This window comes from Typopeltis vanoorti, chromosome 12, assembly GCF_054136105.1.
Source record: "Typopeltis vanoorti isolate ZY-2024b chromosome 12, IOZ_Tvanoo_1.0, whole genome shotgun sequence".
Classification (NCBI taxonomy): Eukaryota; Metazoa; Arthropoda; class Arachnida; order Uropygi; family Thelyphonidae; genus Typopeltis; species Typopeltis vanoorti.
Window position 1 is genome coordinate 82,276,224 of NC_143560.1, and position 23,096 is coordinate 82,299,319.

At 36.6% G+C, this 23,096-nt stretch overlaps 1 protein-coding gene across 1 annotated transcript in view; it reads right to left on the reverse strand.

The window, feature by feature from the left end:
• Dpm1 (Dolichyl-phosphate mannosyltransferase subunit 1) overlaps positions 1-23,096 on the reverse strand; it is a 67,131-nt gene that overhangs the window by 27,519 nt on the left and 16,516 nt on the right. Inside the window, exons 3-4 of the mRNA XM_090401179.1 lie at positions 12,042-12,152; positions 8,743-8,768 (exon numbers count right to left, since the gene is read on the reverse strand). Coding sequence (XP_090257305.1) covers positions 8,743-8,768; positions 12,042-12,152 — 137 coding nt within the window. The remainder of the gene's footprint in view (positions 1-8,742; positions 8,769-12,041; positions 12,153-23,096) is intronic.

The window sequence follows — 23,096 nt, forward strand, 5'->3', positions numbered from 1 at the left end:
TTTCTTGATCTGTTCTGCATCATTCATCTGATGTCTCTACCGATCCTCCTACCTCAGAAAACTGTTCTGACATCTTTGACTTTTAATCCTTGAAGCTTGATTTCAGGTAGTCAAGCTATCCAATCCTTCTAGACAAGATGGAAGAGATGGAGTATTTACTGTAAGTAATGATTTAATATTTAATACAAATCTGAAATCCAACCAGAATACCAGCAATGCATAATGATACAGTCTGCCAAGCAATCCTTGCATTCTGCAGTGTGGTCAAATTTTCAAAATGGAGCTCTGATAACCCTTGTGAGTAACTGCCAAAATAAATTTAAAAAAAAAAACAACTTCTCTAGATGGAAGATGCTGTCGTTTAGAATTATGACTATGAAGCTATATTATGTCTGTAAATTGTGTGTGTGTGTGTTCTTCCCTATTTTATATGATAAAAAAACATGAGTTTCTGGCTAGGAAAAACCCTGCCACCTTTATAATTGGAGGAAATACCAACTAGACCCTCAGATGCCAAATGACTTTCACTGCCCAGTGAAACACCACCACCATGCTTGTTGGAGGCATGCAGGTACTATCACCATATTTGATCTCCGAAGGAGAATCTGATTTTTACCTTCCTTTCTTAGAATGGATGTAAGCCTCAAAGGCATGTCAAACATGCTCTAAGGATCATAAACTTTCCCCATTTGAAGATACAGCACTAAAGCAGTTCTGAAGGCCAGCAAATAAATGGTACAAAAACCAAACCTGAAAGCAACACATCAACAGACCACTTAACCAGCTAGCAAACATAGCTGCCACTTATTTGACTAGGTCATGTCTATAGGCAGTAGGAATGACCTAGTCAGATAAGTAGTATGAGTAACTGCAAGCAACTCATAGGAGGGCACCGCCTAAAAGTCTTTCACCACACAATGCATGTCCCATGCTGCATTGTGTGGTGAAAGACTTGTATCTTTCACCACAAATTAAATCTCCCCAACAACTCCCTTGATGAGTCCTTGGACTCCTCACCATCATCATCATCATCATCATCAAATTCCTGACATATACCCTCAAGGGGTGTACAGGATATGATATTAGTACATGAAAAATTTACATCATTACTAACTAACTATCTACAATTTTCCTCCAAATCAGTCTGTTACTTTTCAAGACTCCAACATTATCAGATCATATATTTCTATCGTCTAAGGCACTTTGTACTGTATCAATCCACCTATATCTTGGTCTTCCTCTGGGTCGTTTTCCTGCCAATCTGGCAGAGAACACTTGTTTTGTTAATCTTTCCTCACCCATTCTGTTTAAGTGACCATACCAACTGAGATTAGCTCTGCTAACACATTCCTGGATGCTGACAATGTCAAGTTCTTTCCTAATATCCTCGTTTTTAATATGATATTGCCATTGATGCCATCTGTTCACACCTCTAATCTTTCTCAGTACTCTCATATCTGCGGTCTCTAGTCTTTGGTCAAGTGTTTTACTTCTGACCCAGCTCTCAGATCCATAAGTTAAAACTGGTTTGAACACTGTATTGTATATAGCTAATTTAGTGTTCCAAGTAATTTCTCTCTTATTCCATATGAATTTATTCATTTGACTTCCTACCATACCAGCTTTGTTGATTCTGTTGTCTATTTCTATATTTAATTTACCATCTTCACTAAAAATTGTCCCTAAGTAGTTGAAATGTTTTACTTGTTCCACAGGTTCACCATTGACAACATAGTTGACATTTTCAATGATTCTGCCTATTTTCATTGTCTTTGTCTTTTTATTGCTGACCTTCATACCATATCTATTACAACAGTTATTCAAATTAGTCAGTGAATCTTGCAGACTTGTAGCAGATTTATTTAGAAATATAACATCATCCGCATAAAGCAAAGAGCTGACATTAACATCTCCAATTTTGATATCATGTTTAATACCACTTTCCTTCATAATGTGATCCATATAGATAATGAATAACAGAGGGGATAATAATGTACATCCTTGTCTCACACCAGATTTAACATTAAACCATCTTCCTGTACTTCCTTCAATTCTAACTGCTGACTTACAACTCAAATAAAGACTAAATATTGCTTGATATAATGCCCCATTGACACCATATAACTATAGTGTATTGAATACCTTCTCTCTTGGCACCTTGTCATATGCCTTTTCCAAATCAACAAAACTTAAATACAGATCTTTGTTATATTCCCATGATTTCTCCACTATTTGTCATAAAGTGAAGATCTGATCCTGGCAGCCTCTATTTGGCCTGAATCCAGCTTGTTCTTCACCAAGCTTTTCTTCCACAATTCTTCTCAACCGTTTCTCAAGTATACTTGCACATATCTTACCAGGAACACTCAGTAGGGGAAATACCTCTGGAATTCTCACATTCAGTTTTATTTCCCTTTTTATATATGGGTACTATGAGAGCTCAAAAATTTTTCTGCCCATTCAGTTGCCTTCATTTGATGTCCTCAGTGTCTTCTCCAAAGTGAGTTATTTTTCCTTCAAGACAACAGTTACAACAAAAACTTTCCTTTTCTAATTCTGAGGATTTGCAAGATAATTGCTATCAGAAACAAACTGTTCATCTACACACTAGAATACATGATAATCCTCTCCACTCTTCTAACATCCTTGATTTCTTCTTAATTAGTTCTCCTCTAGGTATATCAGACTATAACTAACCATATCCAAATTACCTGTTCTACATACTGCCCTTCATCTAACCACTCTTTGTCTCATATCCTAGCATGCCCTATAACAGTGCCAAATCAGATAACCTCCACAGTTTCTACTACTCCCTTTCTTAGGATAATCACTATTTTCACTCTTCCGATCCAAACACCTGTTCAAACCAAATTACTGATACAACTGCTGACTGGAATGAAGGTCTTCATCATCCAGTCCAAAAAGCATGCCAAATTCAGTGGATGAAAAAATTCAACATATCACAAATGGCTCAACAGCAAAACTCCAGCTTCACACTCAGCTTATAATACTAAACAACAGCTGCAAAAAAATAAATAAAGAAGTAAAAATAAAAATAAAAAATAAGCAAATCCAAATCACTCTTTTGAACAGGCAAGTGCAGAACACTTACCTCCTCAAATAATTATGGAGAATGCTGGTCACCTCCAAGACCATTGGGAACAATGTTTATTCATTCATGTTTCCACCTCTCTCTCACACACACACACATATCCAAATGACACTATTGTAACATCACTTGAGGATGGTCTAAGTTAGTCTCCCAATTTGAAAAGAACAACTCAGTGAATGTTTCTATGATATTTTGTCAAAAGATATCAGAAGAACCCTGAACAGATTGGATATACGAGGGCTGTTCAATAAGTAATAAGACTAATTTTACTATTGCGAAACCACTCATCACAATATTAATTTCTGTGGAATAAAGAAATGTTGCTGTCTGTATTAACAAAAGAAGTTGATAGATGGCGTATACGGGCTGATGTGCCAGAGTGTCACGTGACTAAATGCAAGCTTGTTTCGGCGTGCCTATGAGCCGCGACCAGTCGTCGAAATGGAAGTGTCCGTGGAACAGTGTTATGCGATTAAATTTTGTGTGCGTTTGCAAAAATCAGCATCGGACACTTTTAACATGATACGCAAAGCTTTCCACGATGAAGCAATGTCGAGGGTAAGTGTTTTTCACTGGCATAAAACTTTTAAGGAAGGAAGGCAAAATGTGGAAGATCTTGAATGTGAGGGAAGACCTTCAACGTCCATCACAGAGACAATGATCAACACAGTAGCGATTATCATCAAGGAGGATCGCAGAATTACAGTACGCCAGCTGCATGTTGTCCTGAATATTTCTCTGGGAAGTGTTCACTTAATCATCGCTGAACATTTGGGACTGAAACGTGTTTGCACCCGATGGATTCCCAAACACTTGACACCGGAGCAAATGCAGCATCGAGTGGATGTGTGCACAGAATGGAAAGAAAGACTGGAACAAGAAGGCGACAACTTCTTAAAACGCATCATTACAGCAGATGAAGCTTGGTTGTATCACTATGACCCTACAATGAAACAACAAAGCAGTGAATGTAAGCATCCGTCTTCGCCTACCCCCAAGAAAGCAAAAACTATAAAATCGGCTGGTAAAGTTATGACCATAATGTTTTTTGACTACGAAGGCATTGTTTACCAACATGCTGTAGAACCCCGGGAATACTGTAAACGGCTCATACTATGCGGATGTTTTACGGACAATGGTACAGCACGTCAAAAGGAAGCGTCCATTACTGAAGAATGGCTTCTTATTGCACCACGATAATGCAAGGCCACATATTGCTGGTTGTGTAGTGGACGTTTTGCAGAAGAACAACATAGATATCCTACCACACCCTCCATAGAGTTCTGATCTCGCACCGTGCGATTTCTGGCTGTTTCCTCAGCTCAAGAAACCACTAAGAGGCCGCCATTTCGAAAGCAACAAAGCATGTGTAAAAGCTGCGGAGGTGGTTTTGAAAGAACTCTCAAAAAAAGGACTTTCACATGTGTTTAAGAAGTGGATGCAACGTTGGGACAAATGCATTGCGTCTCACGGTAGTTACTTCGAAAAAGACCATGTAAATGATGACGATTAAAGGTAATCTGTTTTCTGTATAAATATAGTCATAACTTATTGAACAGCCTACGTACATATCTTCTGTTCCTGATGTTATCCCTTAAAACTCAATGAATTCAAACTGCATGTATGGTCCATTTTAGCTTGGTTTATTTCAAACATTTTAAAATATCTTCTTTTTACCTTAGTGAGAAAGGTTTTATTTTCCCCTCCCCTAAAAACAGTGGAGCTGCAGGTTGAGAATACATGACAATACATGCATCACTGAAAAACAGACAATACATGGATAAATTTCACATCTTATAAGGAATCAATGAAAACAGCTGTAGGCTAAAATGCTCCAGGTTTCTACATAAGCTAAGTAGGAGGATTTGCTTCCAAGTGCAGTAACTTAACTACACTCAATGGACAAAACATTAAAGATACCTACCTAATAGTGTGTCGATCCTCTTCTAGTGCAAATAACAGCTTGTACTCTCTGAGAAATCGACTCCACCAGATGCTGGAAGGTTGTCAGAGGTGATTCAAACCATGTCTGTTGCATCGTTGTCCACAATTGCACCTTAGATTTCAGTAACAGATACGTGGATCTGATGTCTTGCTCTATACAGTATTCCAGAGAGAGAGATTCGATCGGATTTAAATCCGAGGACCTTGGGGGACATTGAATGGTCCCAAACTCAGATGAGTGTTCCTCAAGCCATGTCTGGGTGGTTGCGGCCCAGTGGGGGGCAGTGCACTGTCCTGCTGAAACAGACCATCGGCTGAAGAATGTGCAAAGGCAATGAAAGTGTGTAGGTGATTAGCCAGCACATTCTGGTAGCTCACAGCATTTAAGGACCTCTCCAGACACTAAGGAACCTAATGTGTCACACAAGAAGGCTCCCCAAACCATCACAGTGCCACCACCACCTCCTTGAACAGAGTCGACCTGGCACTGTGAAGGTTTGGGGAGCCTTCTCGTGTGACACATTAGGTTCCTTAGTGTCTGGAGAGGTCCTTAAATGCTCCTTAAAGGCAATGGCCTCATGCTGGTGATGCCTCCCATCAGCTCAGTATAACTGATAATGCAATTCGTCAGACCACACAATTCTGATCCACTATGTAGAGGTCCAGTTTTGGTACTCCTGACACCTGGTGAGATGCAATGCCAGATGACGAGCTGTCAACAGTGGTATAAGATTGGGACATTGGCTCCCATAGCCCACGGTATGCAGGGTACCACGCTGATGCTGCTCAGACCTCCGATATTGAAACTGGATGTGATTTGCACCCTGTAGTTGGTCTGTACAAACCTGGACAGTTTATGTCAACCCTGGTCATCAATGGTATGTGGTTCTCACTAGGGTTCTCACTAGGTCACCTAGGGTTCTCACTACTTGCTCACTGGGCAGTGGTATGTCTGTTTATGGTATACTCATGGTAGACCCTTGATACAGTTGTCCTTGAGAACCCTAGGGTTCTCACTGCTTTGGCAACAGAATGATCCATCTGTCTTGTACTGATAATACGTCCGTGATCAAAGTCACTAAGATCATCAAATTTACTGAAGTTTGTCAATTGTGATACACCATTGGGAAGCCCTGATGTCTGCCTATTTACCACTGCAATTGATCTGGGTACGTTTCACTCTGTGTGAGGGATGTCAGTCAACTTCCCATCACCCCTACCTTTAATGTTTTGTCCATTGAGTGTACATTGACAACATGAAGAATTCTGGAAAATTTTAGTGACGATGAGATAACAACAATGGTTCACCATTTCCACAAAGTTTTCGACATCAAACATATGATGAATATATTCAAGTTTTTTATACAATGATTAGCATAAATTTAAAATACTCAGAAAGGAAAAGAAACTGAGCTTCTGAATCTGGCACTGATTAATAATAACATATTTCATGAAACAAAAAATATTCAATCACAAGTATTTGTATAGTGTGTATTAGTCACCCAAGAAAAAAGTTTCAACTCTTTTCATGGAATAGGTGACTATTATGAAAAAATAAATTCAAATAGTCTACGAAACTGAAGTTGAAATAACTATATTAAAACTTATTTCAATGACACACAACTGCTAATAAAAAGCCCTACATAATTTATTAAGCTGTTGATATTTCTCTGGATTTCAAAACCAACATTCTCAAATTGCAAAAGCACTTATCAGAGAACACAAGGTGTTACATTCATGTAATGTCTTATGTTCAAATATATGCAGAAACAATTCAAATTTTAACCAAAAAAAAAAAACTGACATCCCAGCAGGGCGTGCTCTAGGGCTGGGTATGCAGAGGTTGCCTGGCCATTAGGCTAAAAGTGGTCTTAAAATAAGTCTCCTAATTTTGGGTAAATTAATGCAGCCATATTTTGAGATTAGGGGAGTGCTTCATTGCACACACCAAACTCAAAAATAGTCTCTCAGACTTATACCATCTTCTATGTAGCAATGCTGTTTTCTTCCATTTAATCGTGGATCCAGCAGTGGTCATAGTAAGTCAAGACATCCATCTGTATGGATGCAAACAGACAGATTTTAATCCTGACAAACAGGCCAATGGAGGAAATATGGATATGTTATGCTGGTCAGAATTAGGACTGCTGTTGAATAATGACCAGTGTATGTGTGACAGGTGTGATCCAGAAGCAACTCGCAGAAGATCATGTGTGCTGTCATACTGCATCCATTCACAGGTGAAGTCTTCCTGGACAATAACATGCCACCAGACCTATGATGCAAAGATTTAATCAAAGAATATTCATAGAATATAAATCAGGAGAGCAAATCCAGGCTGTCGATCAGTAAACACATTATTATTTGTCACCTACAGGGAGTCCAAAGACTCATCGAGGGAGGGCATCTACTCTACAACTCTGCTTCCACCACTCACAATCCACCAATTGACCACAACTACAACAATGCCATCTACCGCCAACTGCCACCACTATTTTTTCCACAGACAATCACAAACGTCCATGCCCACGGTGGAATTCGAACCTGCAGCCTCTTGACTGGAGAGCAGACACACTAACCACTTGGCCAGCCAGGTTTATATGGCACATAAAGAAATTATTTCATTGTTTTGGGTCTTTCTACAATACAACATAACTATTTTCTGGAATATGCCATGACACACACACAGACACCACATCCTATATTCAGGAAATATAGGATGCCTAGCAAACATCGTGGCTACAGATCTACAATGATGTAATTAGACATCTGGTGGAATCAATGCCATGGTTAGCAGAGAAAATCCATGAAAAGCAACTAAACATATATTAGATAGATAGTTATATGCCATAACCCAGTGGTTATGATGAAATTGTATATAATGCTTATGATATGCATAAAGTTATTCTTGTTTTTTTTTTGTTAAGAAAAATGACATATCTGTCATGAAGAGATTGTAAGGTATTTTTAAACTAAGAATATAAAAATTAATTACACAATAAAAATTAACATGTAACAGTTTATGGATTAGTAAAGACTGAAATATGTATTTAATGAAATTCATGAATTTGAGCAATATTAAGAACAAAATGCACTGTTATCTTTGAATGAGTAGTCAGAAGCCATAATTAAAAAGTGGATAATTATTTTATATTTGGATACAATACTTTTGCATTAAAAAGTATGTTGACCTCTTTTCTTCCATACACAAACACCAAAGGGCACACAATCATTTATTAAAAACTCATATATTGCATATGTACTGTTTTTAATTTCATAGATGACTGAATTTTCTTGCAAAACAATAAAACTAATTATATAATAAAAAATTACAATGGTAATAAAAACCAATGAGGTGATTACTTTGAAATGTAATGAAGCAAGTGAGTTAGTAATGAGTTAATCTCTATTTAGCTGCTATCTTGAATATGTCAAATTATCCATCCTGAAAGGGGGGCATGATTAACACCACGAATTTTGCATCCATATTATTTAATTAACATTATCAGCCCTGAAAGATATTTTATACCCAAGTCATAGAGGTAAATTAGAGATTATAAATGCCACACATCAAGACTGAGTTGTCAAGACGTGGAATCCATTTTTCTTCAAAAGACGAACTAAAATAATTATTTTTGACTATATAATTAAGATGAAAGTAAAGAAGATAGCAAGTCTTAACTTACTTGATAAATTCAGAGATGAACTTTGGCTGAAAGGGGAAAAAAATGCAAACATAAAAAATAATAAAATTAAAGTAGAAACCATGTTAATAAAAATCTTAAACAAAATACAAAAATTAAGTGGTAATATTACAGAAGTATAACATATCTACTCTATAATATAAAATAAGCTTTTTTGTAACATTTTTTGTCAAGTTATTTGAAATGTTTTGAAACTCAGGGGCTACCCTGAGTGTCGAGTCTTCAAAATTCGAGTCATCAGAATTCAAAGAGAACCGGCCTATCAGTCCGGAACTCGGGGGGGGGGGGGGGGGGTCCTCCTTTTGAGTTTTCAAAATTCGAGTCATCAGAATTCAAGGAGAACCAGCCTACCAGTCCAGAATTCGGAGAGTTGGGCGCAGTAGGCACCTGGAAAGTGGGAGGAACCCCCCCTTTTGAGTTTTCAAAATTTGAGTCAGAATTCAAGGAGAACCGGCCTACCAGTCTGGAACATGGGGGGGTTGGGCGCCGTAGGCACCTGGGTGGGGAACCCCTTTCGAGTTTTCAAAATTCGAGTCATCAGAATTCAAGGAGAATCAGCCTACCAGTCCGTAACTCAGAGGGGCAGAGCCCCCCCTTTTGAAGACTCAACACAGGGTAGCCTGAGTGTCGAGTCTTCAAAATTCGAGTCATCAGAATTCAAGGAGAACCGGCCTACCAGTCCAGAACTCGAGGGGTCGGGCGTGTAGGCGCCAGGGGAGCAGAAACCCCCTTTCGAGTTTTCAAAATTCGAGTCATCAGAATTCAAGGAGAACCGGCCTACCAGTCCAGAACTCGAGGGGGGGGCACCATAGGCGCCAGGGGGTAGAGTCCCCCTTTTGAAGATTCAACACTCAGGGTAGCCCCTGAGTGTTGAGTCTTCAAAATTCGAGTCATTCAGAATTCAAGGAGAACTGCCCTACCAGTCCAGAAAACGGGAGGTTGGGTGCTGTAGGTGCCAGAGCCCCTTAGTGAAACATAAGTTCACAAACTGTATTCACTTACTTTTAATAGATACTTAAGTTTTCTAAGACAATTACAATAAGATACAATTCCAAATGAAGCTAACTTGTAACCATATTTTGCACACAGATTTATATCTGATATCAGAAAAACATAATCATTTGATAATTACTTCCATGAAGCATTAGTGTTGACTAAACTTATAACTCAGGCTTTATTCACATAACTTCTTTAGTAAAACCAGCTGTGGTTTTTTGGCATTGTTACCAGGAGAAAACAAAAATACACTAGATTAAAAAAATAAAAAAAAATGCGCTTAAGGAAACTGGGCATATAAATACAGACTGCAACTGATGCTTTAAATTACTGGAGATATCCATCAAGGACATGTAACTTGAGGACTGACCGTTAGAGCAATGGCAGATAACGTTTTGTTTAGTCAAGGTCTTTAATGTTACACTCATTCACTATAGCCCACTTATGACCACCACAAAAATATTTGGTTATAGCAGATAGTTTGTCATAATGAATTTCCTTTCATATATAGTACTGTGACTATAGGAAGAATTTTGCAGGCATTTTTGGCAGTGTTATAACAGTGTTTGCTACAGTGATAGTGAGATTTTCAAATTCTATTTTTTATTCTCTGGTACCAGTTTTAAGATACCATATAAATAAAGAGCCAGCTCTACTGGCTCTTTAAACATATGAATGAAACTTCTATGTTACTCCTTAAACACTCTGGCATAGTAATGACCTAACCTGCCAAGTTATGTCATTTCATAGGCATATGTGCAGGTTATCCTATCTAATCTATGTACCATATGCAATGTCACTAATATTTATTTATTTACACATATGGGCAGAGTCCATTTGATAATCTTTCTGGACAGAGAAGGTTCTTTAGAAATCAACAGCAGTAAACAGATAAAATGCAGACTGAAAGAAAGTAGGGACATTTAATTTTTTTTTAAAATAATAATAATAATATCAATCTCACAAGTGAGATGTCACAAAACCTTTAAAGTAATGAAAAGGACATGAGGATGCAGCATGTGGATGCAGCATGTGGATGCAAGTGATTAAGCAAAAAGAAAGAACTTAGTGATATGTTTCTTGGGAAAAGCAAAGTGAGAAATGTTGTTCCAAAGACAGACAAAAAAAAAAGAGTTCTTTGGAACAGTGAATAAAAGAAGGAGATAAGAAGTTGTTTCAGTAATTCAAAGCCAAACTGCATAGATGTTAAGTAGGGGCTGCTGCTATTTTTACATGTTTAAAGGAAAAAGCAGGAATGATGGTGGCTAGTTTGGTGAAGTAGCATCTATGAAAACATCTATAAAAAAGACATACAATGTGGAGGGGGGGATAAAATCTATGAAAGAGACTGGAGCATGTCTGTGAGCTGGGTGTCACCTACTAAGCTGATTGCTCTCTAAGAACCAGAGATTTTCTTTTTAGGAGGTTTTTTAGCACACCACCATGTTGCAAAAATTTGAAATTTATATAGTTTTAGCTGTGGAGATGAGAAATATTGTTTTGAACAGAAAATGACACCAAGTGTTTTTGGAAGCTATGAATATTTTGTGTATGCCTGGAAAGACTGAATTTCTCATGGCCTATAAGTCGGCCATGAGAAATTCAGTCTAGGCTGATGATTCAATATTTTCCTAGATAAGGGAAGGAAGAAGTGAAGTGAGCTCTTTCTTTGCTAGTACTGAAATTCACTGAGTTGTTCTCAACCCATTGGCAAAGAGCAAGAAGTTCAGTGTTTAAAAATTGCTTATGGAAGCTCTTAGCTTAGATCATTTGAGCATTACAAGGTTTGTTTTACTCAAAATCAAGAAGAGAACTGAAATATAACTGTCATCAGAACAATTATAGAAAGGATCTAGCTTAGTGATAGAAAATCTTTAATGTACTGGAAGAAGAAGAGTGTGTGGATCAATAGAGATCCACTGGTACTAAAGTATTACTGAGGAAATATGGAAAGAGGAAACCATCTCCTCTAACACACACACAAAAAAAAAAAAAAAAAAACAGTGAATGATGAGAGAGAAAATTGGTAACAAACTGCAAAAGGCAATTTTGCAATTACCAGTTCTATGCCAAACTAAGCAAATGTTCTAATAATGTCAGCAGTAACCATGCGTTTCTCTATTTGTTTCCATGGCTAGTGTTCAAAAGTGAATAAAGCTGACACTAGGAGACCTGTTGCAGAGTTATATTTGTCATCTAATTAACTAGTGTCTTCAGGCAGTGAAAATGTGGATGCTAATAACCCATAATTACTATAATAAGATTTATTATAAACTTATACTTACATGATGAGAAAGATCAGCATCCATAATAACAATAAAATTTCCTGTTGCATGTTTAATTCCATGAATATATGCAGTTCCAAGTCCCAGTTTCTTGTGTCTTGGCCGTAAGACCTAAAAAAAAAAAAAGTTTTAATGCAAACAAAATTATGGCAATGAACAACAAAGCTATTTTTGAACTAAACAACTTGTCCATAATTGTGTGTGTGTCTGTCTTTACTAGTAGTTTCTAAAATTTATGTAGCAATCATCTATATTTAGTGTGGCCAGAGATCATGATCTAATGAATGCAGTATTCTTTTGCTAAATTGAATTGCAGTAATTCAATGGAGAACTATAAAAAATTCTGCAAGAGTTTCTGAGAGGTTTTTTTTGCATTTTTCAATTACTTCCTTAAATACTGTAGACCACAACCTGGAGTGACAGATTTGTACAAGTCTCATATACCAAGTACCCAACCCTCTAATCACAGAAAATCCACAATAGTTCCTAGCAAAGTAAGTGGTAGCAGAATTATAATCACCAAACTTCATGGAGACAAAAAACCCATTGTGGAAAATCTTCACTATCAAGCAAAATGCTCATGGACTGTACCTTAAACTTATTTAATGTTTCCACTCATCAAACCCAAGCAATGCAGTCCACTCAAATAAATAATATATATAAAAAAAAAAAAAAAAAAACTGTTCCTCATTCCCTTATAGAACTTCTCCTGCAATGTCCTTGTCTCCCTCTTCTCTAAAAAATATCTTCTGCATTAATCTGGTACAAACTCTGCATCAATTGTCTCTCAATCAATAAAATATCACATATTCACCTGTTTCTGCAAATCGAATTTACTCTCCTTCTGTCCTTATACCCAACATTCCGGGTGACAATACTAATCACTCTTCTCTGGACCTATTCAAAATCTCTTCATCTCCTCAAAAAGTAGGTAGACTCTGTCCACACACACCCACCCACCCACCCACACACAGTCTGGACCCACTTTATGATGCTTTGTTTTACAATGTCTGTTCACATAACGATTTTCTTTATAACCAATGCCCATTTATGCTACACTGAATTTACTCATATAAATGATTTTAGCAACGTGTGCAAATTTAGTGGATTCAGTTTATTTACAATGTTGTTGTTACTCACTGCTTCTCTCAGTGTTTCGCTATGAATTATAAACTGTTTATAACTATTATTTTATTATTTTTAATAATGGCAGAGAAAATCAAAGTAAGGATACTGATGCTTCCAGTGAAAAGAAAGCAGACTTGTAAACCTATTACATTAGATAGATTAAAATTACTGAATTTAGTGGCAAGTATATTTTAGACTAATATGCCTGTTATAGAAAAATATGCAGAGAAAAGAAAACAAAAGACAATTTACCATTCAACTTTTCTAACTTTTTTCAAAAATTATTCCAAATTTTTTGTTTACATAAATGACATAAGTAAATGCCTTATTTACATCAGTTTCACACATATATGACTATTTAAAAATGTTATTAAACCATTACATGCATTTACAAGTGAAAGAAAAAAAAAATTCACTTTAACACAAATTTCGCTATATGACAATAGTCTAGAACATAACGTGCGTGCACGCTTGTGTGTGTGTGCATGCGTGCGTGTTTTAAATAAAGGTTTTAAACTTACCATACTTTAGTACCATGAGTGGAAGGATAGGATAATCCAGAAATCCTATTTCAGAGACCATACATGGAATTTTCTTAAGCTGCTTGAGGCCTCAAATAAGCTGGTGTTGAAAATGATATTCACACTGGAAAATGATATTCAGTTACTACCTTCCTAATGCCACAGTGAGATTCAAACTCACAACTTAATAGAATGGAAATGCTTTCCACAACCAATAAGACCAACAAATATGCAGCCTGATAAAGGCCTTATACAGTGGAACTACATTTGTCAATATCCTACTCATTAAAGGAATTGTGGTCTTCAAAATTCTTTCAATGTGGTCCCTCAATTTCAGAATGTTTTCTAACAATATCTCTTGAGATCCCTTCCTCCTTCACATCCTTCATCAAATGAATTCAAACCATTCCACAATTCCAAATGATACTTAAAAAAAAAAAAGTTGTAAAGGAAATTAGACACATGTAAAGGAAATTAGAAATTATTCACAATGCCTATATATTTTGCTCACTGTAACATGAGCATCATTCAGGGAGAGAGGAAAAGAATTATTGGTTACAACATTCAAAATATTAATACAAGAATGAATCAAAGAACATGAGTCATACATTCACATCTCGATCACAGTTGAGTAAGCAGGAGATGACACTATTCAAGTTTCAAGGAACCAGGCCAGGTATAATTATGTAATTAAAAAAAAAAAGCAATAATAAAAAAATGAAAAATAAATAGATAAAAAATTATAAACAGTTTATGGCGATTACTTCCCAAAACTTGGAGACAGACATGCATTCAATACTTTAACTCTTCGATTCAACTCTTGCATAGACAATCAGGATAAATCACTTCCAGCTATAACCAGAACACTATAATACATACTCCTGTAGCCTTCCACCAGAAAGACAGAAAAATTTTAACTAACCTAGATACAAAAAAACTTCTAGCCCTGATGGCTGTCTTGTCCCACTAATGGTCCATACTTGTTTTACACTTCTGGTCCCACTAATTAGGCTCAAGAGATATGCTTCTGAATTATATCCATTATCATATCTATACTTATTATACTCAGCAGACATCCACTTCAGAGCATGAAAGTAAGCTTATGTTCAGATGATTCCAAAAACAAAGTATCTGCCATCAAACCACTGACCTATTGCTCTCATCTCACTAGTCTAAAGTAATGGAAAGGTTATCAATACTCTCAACTTCAACACATGGACAACTGTCAACTAATTAGTGACCATCACAATTGATTCTTCCAGTAAAAATCCATAGCAGTTCACCTCGTCTATATTTGTCGCCTCTAGATATGCCATGAAAATGTTTGGAGAAACCTATGCTGTTGTTCTACATTTCCTGGGCACTGGATTGGGATTCACAGTAAATTACCATATTATGGTCAGCCTTCCACTTTTTTGTAAATGGATAGTTTTTGCCTCAGGTCATTCACTGCATGTCATTGTGGAAGGTATTCTCTCTGAATTTTCTGATTAATGCAGGTGTTCCTCAGGTTTCAATTATTTACTCATCCTCTTCCATATACAGTAATCCCTCAAATATTCAACCACAGAGAGTAGAGCAATCTTCCAGTTGTATAACTGAAGGTACAATTACATAGTGCTTACCAGAATTTAGCTTGCACATAATCCATTCAAGAATCGATTAATTGAGAGATCACTGTATATAAATTACCTTCTGTCACTGACTACAAACCACATCTACAGTTTTGTTGATGACAGCACTCTCCATTCTTCCTATTCACATGGCAAACTATACAATGCTAAGTCTCAAGCTTCAAGATCTACACAAGGCTCTAATCAATGATCTCCATGCCATCCTTACCATACCTCCATACTATCCTTCAATGAGATGATGACAACCTAGTCACATTCCCAAAAAGACAAAATTGTATTTTGGAAAAAGACAACACTGTCTGTTTTCTCACAAAAAGAAAAGACCTTAGTTCTCCACTTACCTCTGATATTGCTCAACAGTTAAAAAACAATTCTCTCTCTCTCTCTTCTTTGAGTGACACTCACCTCAACCCCTCTTGACAAACACATCACTTATATAGCATCCAAGATGCCAAGAAACTTGGTATGCTTTTTCACTGAAGACATTGCTTATTCATCTATCCAGCTTCTGTGTACAAATTTCAAATAATTTGAACCTTGAAATACTGCTCTCACATTTGGGGTGGTACACTAAAAGCCTCTATAAAATTAGATGTTGATCAGAAGAGGGCAATTTGGCTAATTGATGATCCCTTTCTCATAGAATCTCTCTCTCTTTTTTTCTCTCTCTCTCTCTCTAACAACTGTTTCCACATTATATATATATTTTTAGAGATATTTTCATGGACACCATTCAGCAGAACATTAAAACATCCATCATTTTCCCTATTTCTGTAGATCTACTACTGTACAAACAATGGACTCTCAAAACCAATGAACATGCTACTCCCATTCATCTTTCATTCCATTCACCTGTTCTCCAGAACAGCTTTTTTTGTATAGTACCCTGAAAACGACTTCTATCTCTTCAAAAGAGTATCAACAGATTACTTTTCTCTTGGTCCCTATCCACACAAACAGGTTTTGATTTGCTATAGGTTTTACAGCTTTTTATGTGGGAGTAATAAAATAAATTAATAAATAAATAAAAATAATACGGGGTGCTTAAGGGTCAAAGCTGTATAACTGAGAGGAGACCTCCACATAGCCTTTAAAGGAATGCGGAGAACCGACCAGGGCTTCTGACCTAATGTCCAATCCTCACCTTCTCGTGGTGCACCCTGTTGGGTATCTACTTTGATACTGAACGAACGAGGATGGGCTGGCAATTTGGGATTTAGCCGACCAAATTGTATTCTTATTGGTTAAAGCAAAATAAAAAATGATGGTACAACATGACAAAATTACATGCCGGCTGGGGCGTCGCCCGGTTAAACAAGGCCCCCGTAGTTTTCGCCAAGGAACCAGGGCGAACAGCGAAAAGTCAGCTACTGGAACAAATCTGAAAACAAACCCCAACTCAACATCACCAGAGTTAAAGATCGGTACTATCAACGTAAGAAGCCTGAATGGCAAAGAAATGGAACTAGCTGAGGAATTAGATAAGTACCAGATCGACATAATAGGGGTGACTGAAACAAAAAAGACCAAAACTGGTGAGATCTTTCTAAGCAATAAATACAAAATGTTATATTCAGGCAATAACAATCAAGGAAAAGAAGGAGTAGCCATAGTATTCAACACAAAATACGAGGCTAATCTTCTTGAATGGCAGTCAGTCTCAAGTAGAGTAATGTGGGCAAATATGAGAATGGGGAACTGGACAATGAGACTTATTTGTGCCTATGGTCCCACAGAAGGTTCTACTAAGGTAGAAGTGGAGGAATTTTTTAAGGCTTTAGAAAAAGCAACTGACACAATGAAAAAGGAAAAGTTGGTCCTTGTTGGGGATCTAAATAGTAGAGTAGGAAATGATTGTGAGACATACAAAAATATTTTGGGAAAATTTGGAGAAAAGAGCAAAGCTAATAATAATGGCAAATATCTGTTGGATTTCTGCTCAGGACATGGACTGGTTATTACTAACACCATGTTCCAACATAAAAATGTGCACAAATTCACATGGAGAGAAGAGGCTAGGAATAAGAAAAGTCTCATTGACTATGTTATTGTTGATAGTGATGTTTTCTCCCTGGTGCAGGACACCAGAGTGTACAGAGGATTTGAAATTGGAAGTGATCACTATTTAGTCTTGAGCAGGATAAAATTGAATTTCATATTGAAAAGAATAACATGTAAGAAAGTTTTAAAGCGAATAAAAGTTGAGCAGCTCTCAGATGTAAACTGTAGACTAAAATACAGAAATATTATTGAAAAGAAAATGAAAGAGTTTGATAACAGGAATCAAACCTTGGAGATTCAGTGGCAAACTCTGAAGGAAACATTGATTGATTCTGCCAGAGAGGCATGTGGTGAGGTTGTGTGCAAAGATAAAAAAATCAGAACTCCCTGGTGGACACAGGAAGTTAAAGACGCAGTGAAGGAAAAGAAGAAAGCATATCAAAAGTTCCAGGCAAATAAGTCAGCTTTTACTCTTACAGAATACAGAGACAAATGTAAGAAAGCTAAACAGTGTGTAAAACTAGCTAAACAAAAGTCATGGGAGGACTTTGGCAAGAATATAGAAAATAAATATCAAGAAGGTGGCAAAATATTCTGGAGGTTGTTGAAGAAGCTTAGGAATGGAGGAAAGAGTGCTGTAAAAGGAATTAGAGATGATAAAGGTGAAATGAAAACAGGAGAAAAAGATATCCTTGAAGTATGGAGTAATTACTTTGAAAAACTGCTAAATGAAACAAGCAGTGATGACAGCACAGTGATAAAAAACACTGACCAGGCATGCAGTCAGGAATACATATCCATACTTGAAGTAGAAAAAGCCATCAAAGGCTTGAAATGTGGAAAGGCAGCAGGAGTAGATGATATTCGACCAGAAATGCTGAAGTATGGTGGTATAAGAGTCTTACAGTGGCTGCACTGCATAGTTCAGAAAGCTTGGACAGAGGGACGAATTCCCAATTATTGGAGTAGAGCTCTCATAGTACCCATATATAAAAAGGGAAATAAAACTGAATGTGAGAATTACAGAGGTATTTCCCTACTGAGTGTTCCTGGCAAGATCTATGCAAGTATACTTGAGAAACGGTTGAGAAGAATTGTGGAAGAAAAGCTTGGTGAAGAACAAGCTGGATTCAGGCCAAATAGAGGTTGTCAGGATCAGATCTTCACTTTACGACAAATAGTCGAGAAAGCATGGGAATATAACAAAGATCTGTATTTAAGTTTTGTCGATTTGGAAAAGGCATATGACAAGGTGCCAAGAGAGAAGCTATTCAATACGCTGCAGTTATATGGTGTCAATGGGGCATTATATCAAGCAATACTTAGTCTTTATTTGAGTTGTGAGTCAGCAGTTAGAATTGAAGGAAGTACAGGAAGATGGTTTAATGTTAAATCTGGTGTGAGACAAGGATGTACATTATCCCCTCTGTTATTCATTATCTATATGAATCACATTATGAAGGAATGTGGTATTAAACCTGATATCAAAATTGGAGATGTTAATGTCAGCTCTTTGCTTTATGCGGATGATGTTATACTTCTAAATAAATCCGCTACAAGTCTGCAAGATTCTCTGACTAAATTGAATAGCTGTTGTAATAGATATGGTATGAAGGTCAGCAATAAAAAGACAAAGACAATGAAAATAGGCAGAATCATTGAAAATGTCAACTGTGTTGTGAATGGAGAACCTGTGGAACAAGTAAAACATTTCAGCTACTTAGGCACAATTTTTACTGAAGATGGTAAACTAAATATAGAAATAGACAACAGAATCAGCAAAGCTGGTATCGTGGGAAGTCAATTGAATAAATTCATATGGAATAAGAAAGAAATTAGTCGGAACACTAAATTAGCTGTATACAAGACTGTGTTCAAACCAATTTTAACTTATGGATCTGAGAGCTGGGTCAGAAGTAAAACACTTGACCAAAGACTAGAGACCGCAGATATGAGAGTCCTGAGAAAGATTAGAGGCATGAACAGATGGCATCAATGGCAATATCATATTAAAAATGAGGATATTAGGAAAGAACTTGACATTGTCAGCATCCAGGAATGCGTTAGCAGAGCTAATCTCAGATGGTATGGTCACTTAAATAGAATGGGAGAGGAAAGATTAGCAAAACAAGTGTTCTCTGCCAGGTTGGCAGGAAAACGACCCAGAGGAAGACCAAGATATAGGTGGATTGATACGGTACAAAGTGCCTTAGACGATAGAAATATAAGATCTGATAATGTTGGAGTCTTGACAAGTAACAGACTGATTTGGAGGAAAATTGTAGATAGGAAGTTAGTAATGATGTAATTTTTTCATGTAGTACTGTCATATCCTGTACACCCCTTGAGGGTACATGGCAGGAATTTGATGATGATGATGATAAAAATAATACATTTAAAAAATTAGAAAGTTTAGAGAAGATATGTAAGCTGTTTCTCCATTTGAAATGACTATTAAGAATTCATGTTCATACAAAAAATCAAATAAACCAAACTTTGAATTAATATCCTATGTGCAGACATATCAAAGTACATCTAGTTAACTCTTCATGCAAAAAAAAAAAAATTATTCTCTGAGTAAATCCTGACAGCAGTCCTGAGAAATAGGCTCTTATTTTGAGTTCATAAGTCAGTGGTGCAAATAAAATATGGATGATATTCACATAGGACTTTATATCAGAAATCCATAAATGTTGGCATTTGGATCATGACTAAGTATTTCAATTAATTTTGCTATGAAAAAAATATATCAGAAAAATTGCAGTACAATTTTCAATCAGCCTGTAATTAATAAGATTTTATCCCGCCTCTATTTTTTTATCATCAGTCATTCCTCCTCTCCTAATATCTCTTATTTATGAATGTTTTCTCCTTATAAACATAAAACCATGTTGACTATCATGTTATGTTACATGCCACTGGAGTGTGATCACTACTCGCTCATCGAATCAAATTCTTGCAGACAATCAGAAATGTGAATGATCTCAAGTGTGATTATTAAACTCACATTTCAGAGTTAATAAAGTTTTTATGCAAATAAAGACAAGTGACAGAACCAAAAATAACAAGCTATCAGGTAAGTTCAAACATTTTTATTCTAAACTATCAGGGAATATAGCACAATTATTGCTTTCTTTCAATGCTGACTGCACAAAATTATGAGCTGCATGATATTAATCTGTTTCCTTTTATATGACAGCAAATTCTGCTTAAATAATAAATTAATCTTTAACTACGAAAATAATTTATTAATTTTCTAGCCTGTCTGGTAAAATCGTAAATGTATCTCAGAAGATGCCATGAAAATCTAAAAATAAAAAAAATAATTAAAAATAATAATAATAAATATATATATATATATATATATATATAACAAAACACACATTTGGTGGCTAGTTTATTAGGCACATTTATCTAAATAACAAGCAGCCTGGCCCCTCTAGCTGACATGACAACTCAAATTTGTTGTACCATGTACTGAGAGACCAGGGTAGCCACGAGGTATGTCATCTGTTATTTCAGCTTGCTTAGTAAAAATATTTTTAAAGCCTTCATAGCATAATCAAAAGAATGACGATATGTCACTCCCTCCAATCGGAAAAGGCCTAAATTCGATTCTCGTTATGATGAGAGGAATCTTTATATGTTTTTTTTTCAACTGAATGTGAGTTAGCCAATTTCATACAGAGGTAGCAGAGTTTTCCCTCCTGGAAATTCAAGTTTTTCATCCCGCATACAGACAAATTGGCCTTGAGAACACACACAATTTATAGACAAAAAATACTAGTGATGGTGGGCAGTAGATGCCATTGGTATAGATAATGATGGTAGTGGCAGTTTGGTGTGGTTGGTGAATTAAGTGGTAGAGATGGAGAGTTATAGAGTAGATTCCCTCCCTCAATGAGTCTTTGGACTCCTTGAAGAGTCACAAATTAACAAAATGTACTCAAAGGTGTCAAAAGTCTTTAACAGAGATGCAGGTCTATACAGATCCCTCATCCTACAATTGCCTCAGGCTAAAATGAGACAGATAACTGTTTCAAACAGCTTATTCCATCTGAATAATAAACTATCAGATATCAATGGGTTATTATACAGAGTTTCCTGTCTCTAGAAAATATATTATTATTATTATTATTATTATTTTGACACCTCCAGGGAGTCCAAAGACTCATCGAGGGAGAGTGTGCCGAGAGCATCGAACGATTGGTCCCCTTCCAACTACTAACCGCACTCAAACATACTTAACTGAGCCATTAGTAGCAGAGGCTCTACCAATCGACCAACCTTCGCCGGCTATATATCCAGCTAGTAAAGTTGGATATATTTTCCCAGACCAAGTGCCAAATTCTCACTCCTCAAGCAACCAGTTTCAGTGCTCCATAACTGTTTTTAGTTAATAAAAGTGCTCAAAGCCATTGATGGCCATATATATTACCTCCTTGATAAGGTATAATGCATTGTGTATGCCAATATGTTTCTTTGTAGAACACTGTTGAATTGGGCCAGTCTATCAGACTATAACATGATTTTCATGACTTTCAGACTCTCACATCGACAAGCTACTTCTGGCACAGGATTACTGGATTTATTGAGATATTCTCAGTGCACTGTTGTGTATGAATACATCAAGGCAACAGTTTTCATGATACTTGAATCTCAGAATCTGGAAAGGAAGCCTAACCCATTCTAGCATCTATCATTGACTATTGTAATACATTCAAAAACACTCAAAATCATACTGTTCACCCATTATTGGGCTGCTGTGCACAGCATACTTCATACTTCAGTAGCTGCTTTATGCAGTCTTTAGATTACATGTCTATTTTAATAGACATATAATCCATCATATCAGACAGTGCAATGGACTTAATGAATGACATACCTGATAAACTTGCCATTTAATGTGTATTAATGAATAAATAAACAAGTGTACCTTAATGGAGAAAGAACTGAGGAAGTCAGCAAGTTTGAATGCCTGGGATCCATTATTAATGTGAAGAATTGCTGTTCAGAAGACATCAGAAGAAGATTAGGAATGGATAAAACAACAGTCAGAGACTTATCTGACTGTTGTTTTAGCCATTCTGGAAGGATGGATCTATCTCCATGGGAACAAAGTTGAGGATTTTGGATGCAGTCATTTTTCCAACAGCAACTTATGGATGTAAGAACTTGGGACCTAAAGAAGTCAGATAAGAATACGATAGTGCTTTTGAGATGTGATGTTACAGAAGGCTGTTGAGGATATCACATACGAAAAGGCATACAAATGAGTGGGTGTTAGTAAAAAGTCAGTAGAACTTTAAGGCTCCTTAAGGATATTGACAGAAAAAAAGTTAAAATATATTGGACACATTGAAAGGATGGAAAGAGGACTTCTCAGAACAGTAATAGAAGGTAAAGTTCCTGGAAAAAGAGAACAGTGTAGACTGTCAATGAGATGGATGGATGGTGTGTGTGTGTGTGGAGTGACTGATCTTGAAGCCTCCAGAAAAGCATACATCAGGACTACATGGCGAGGCCTGGTGTGGCACATCACCGAGCATAGGAGTGTCCATATGACATCTGTGGATGACCAGTGAACAAATGCATGAATGAATAAATAAAAATTCAATGTTTTAATGTGTTCTTATATTTTTAATCATCGTCATCAATGTTTTCCATGCCTGCTAACACAAGGCTGCAACTCTGGTTTTCCATTTGCCCCTGTCCTTCACAGCTGCTCTTGCTTTTACCCAGCTTGCCTATCCTGACTCATTCATTTCAGA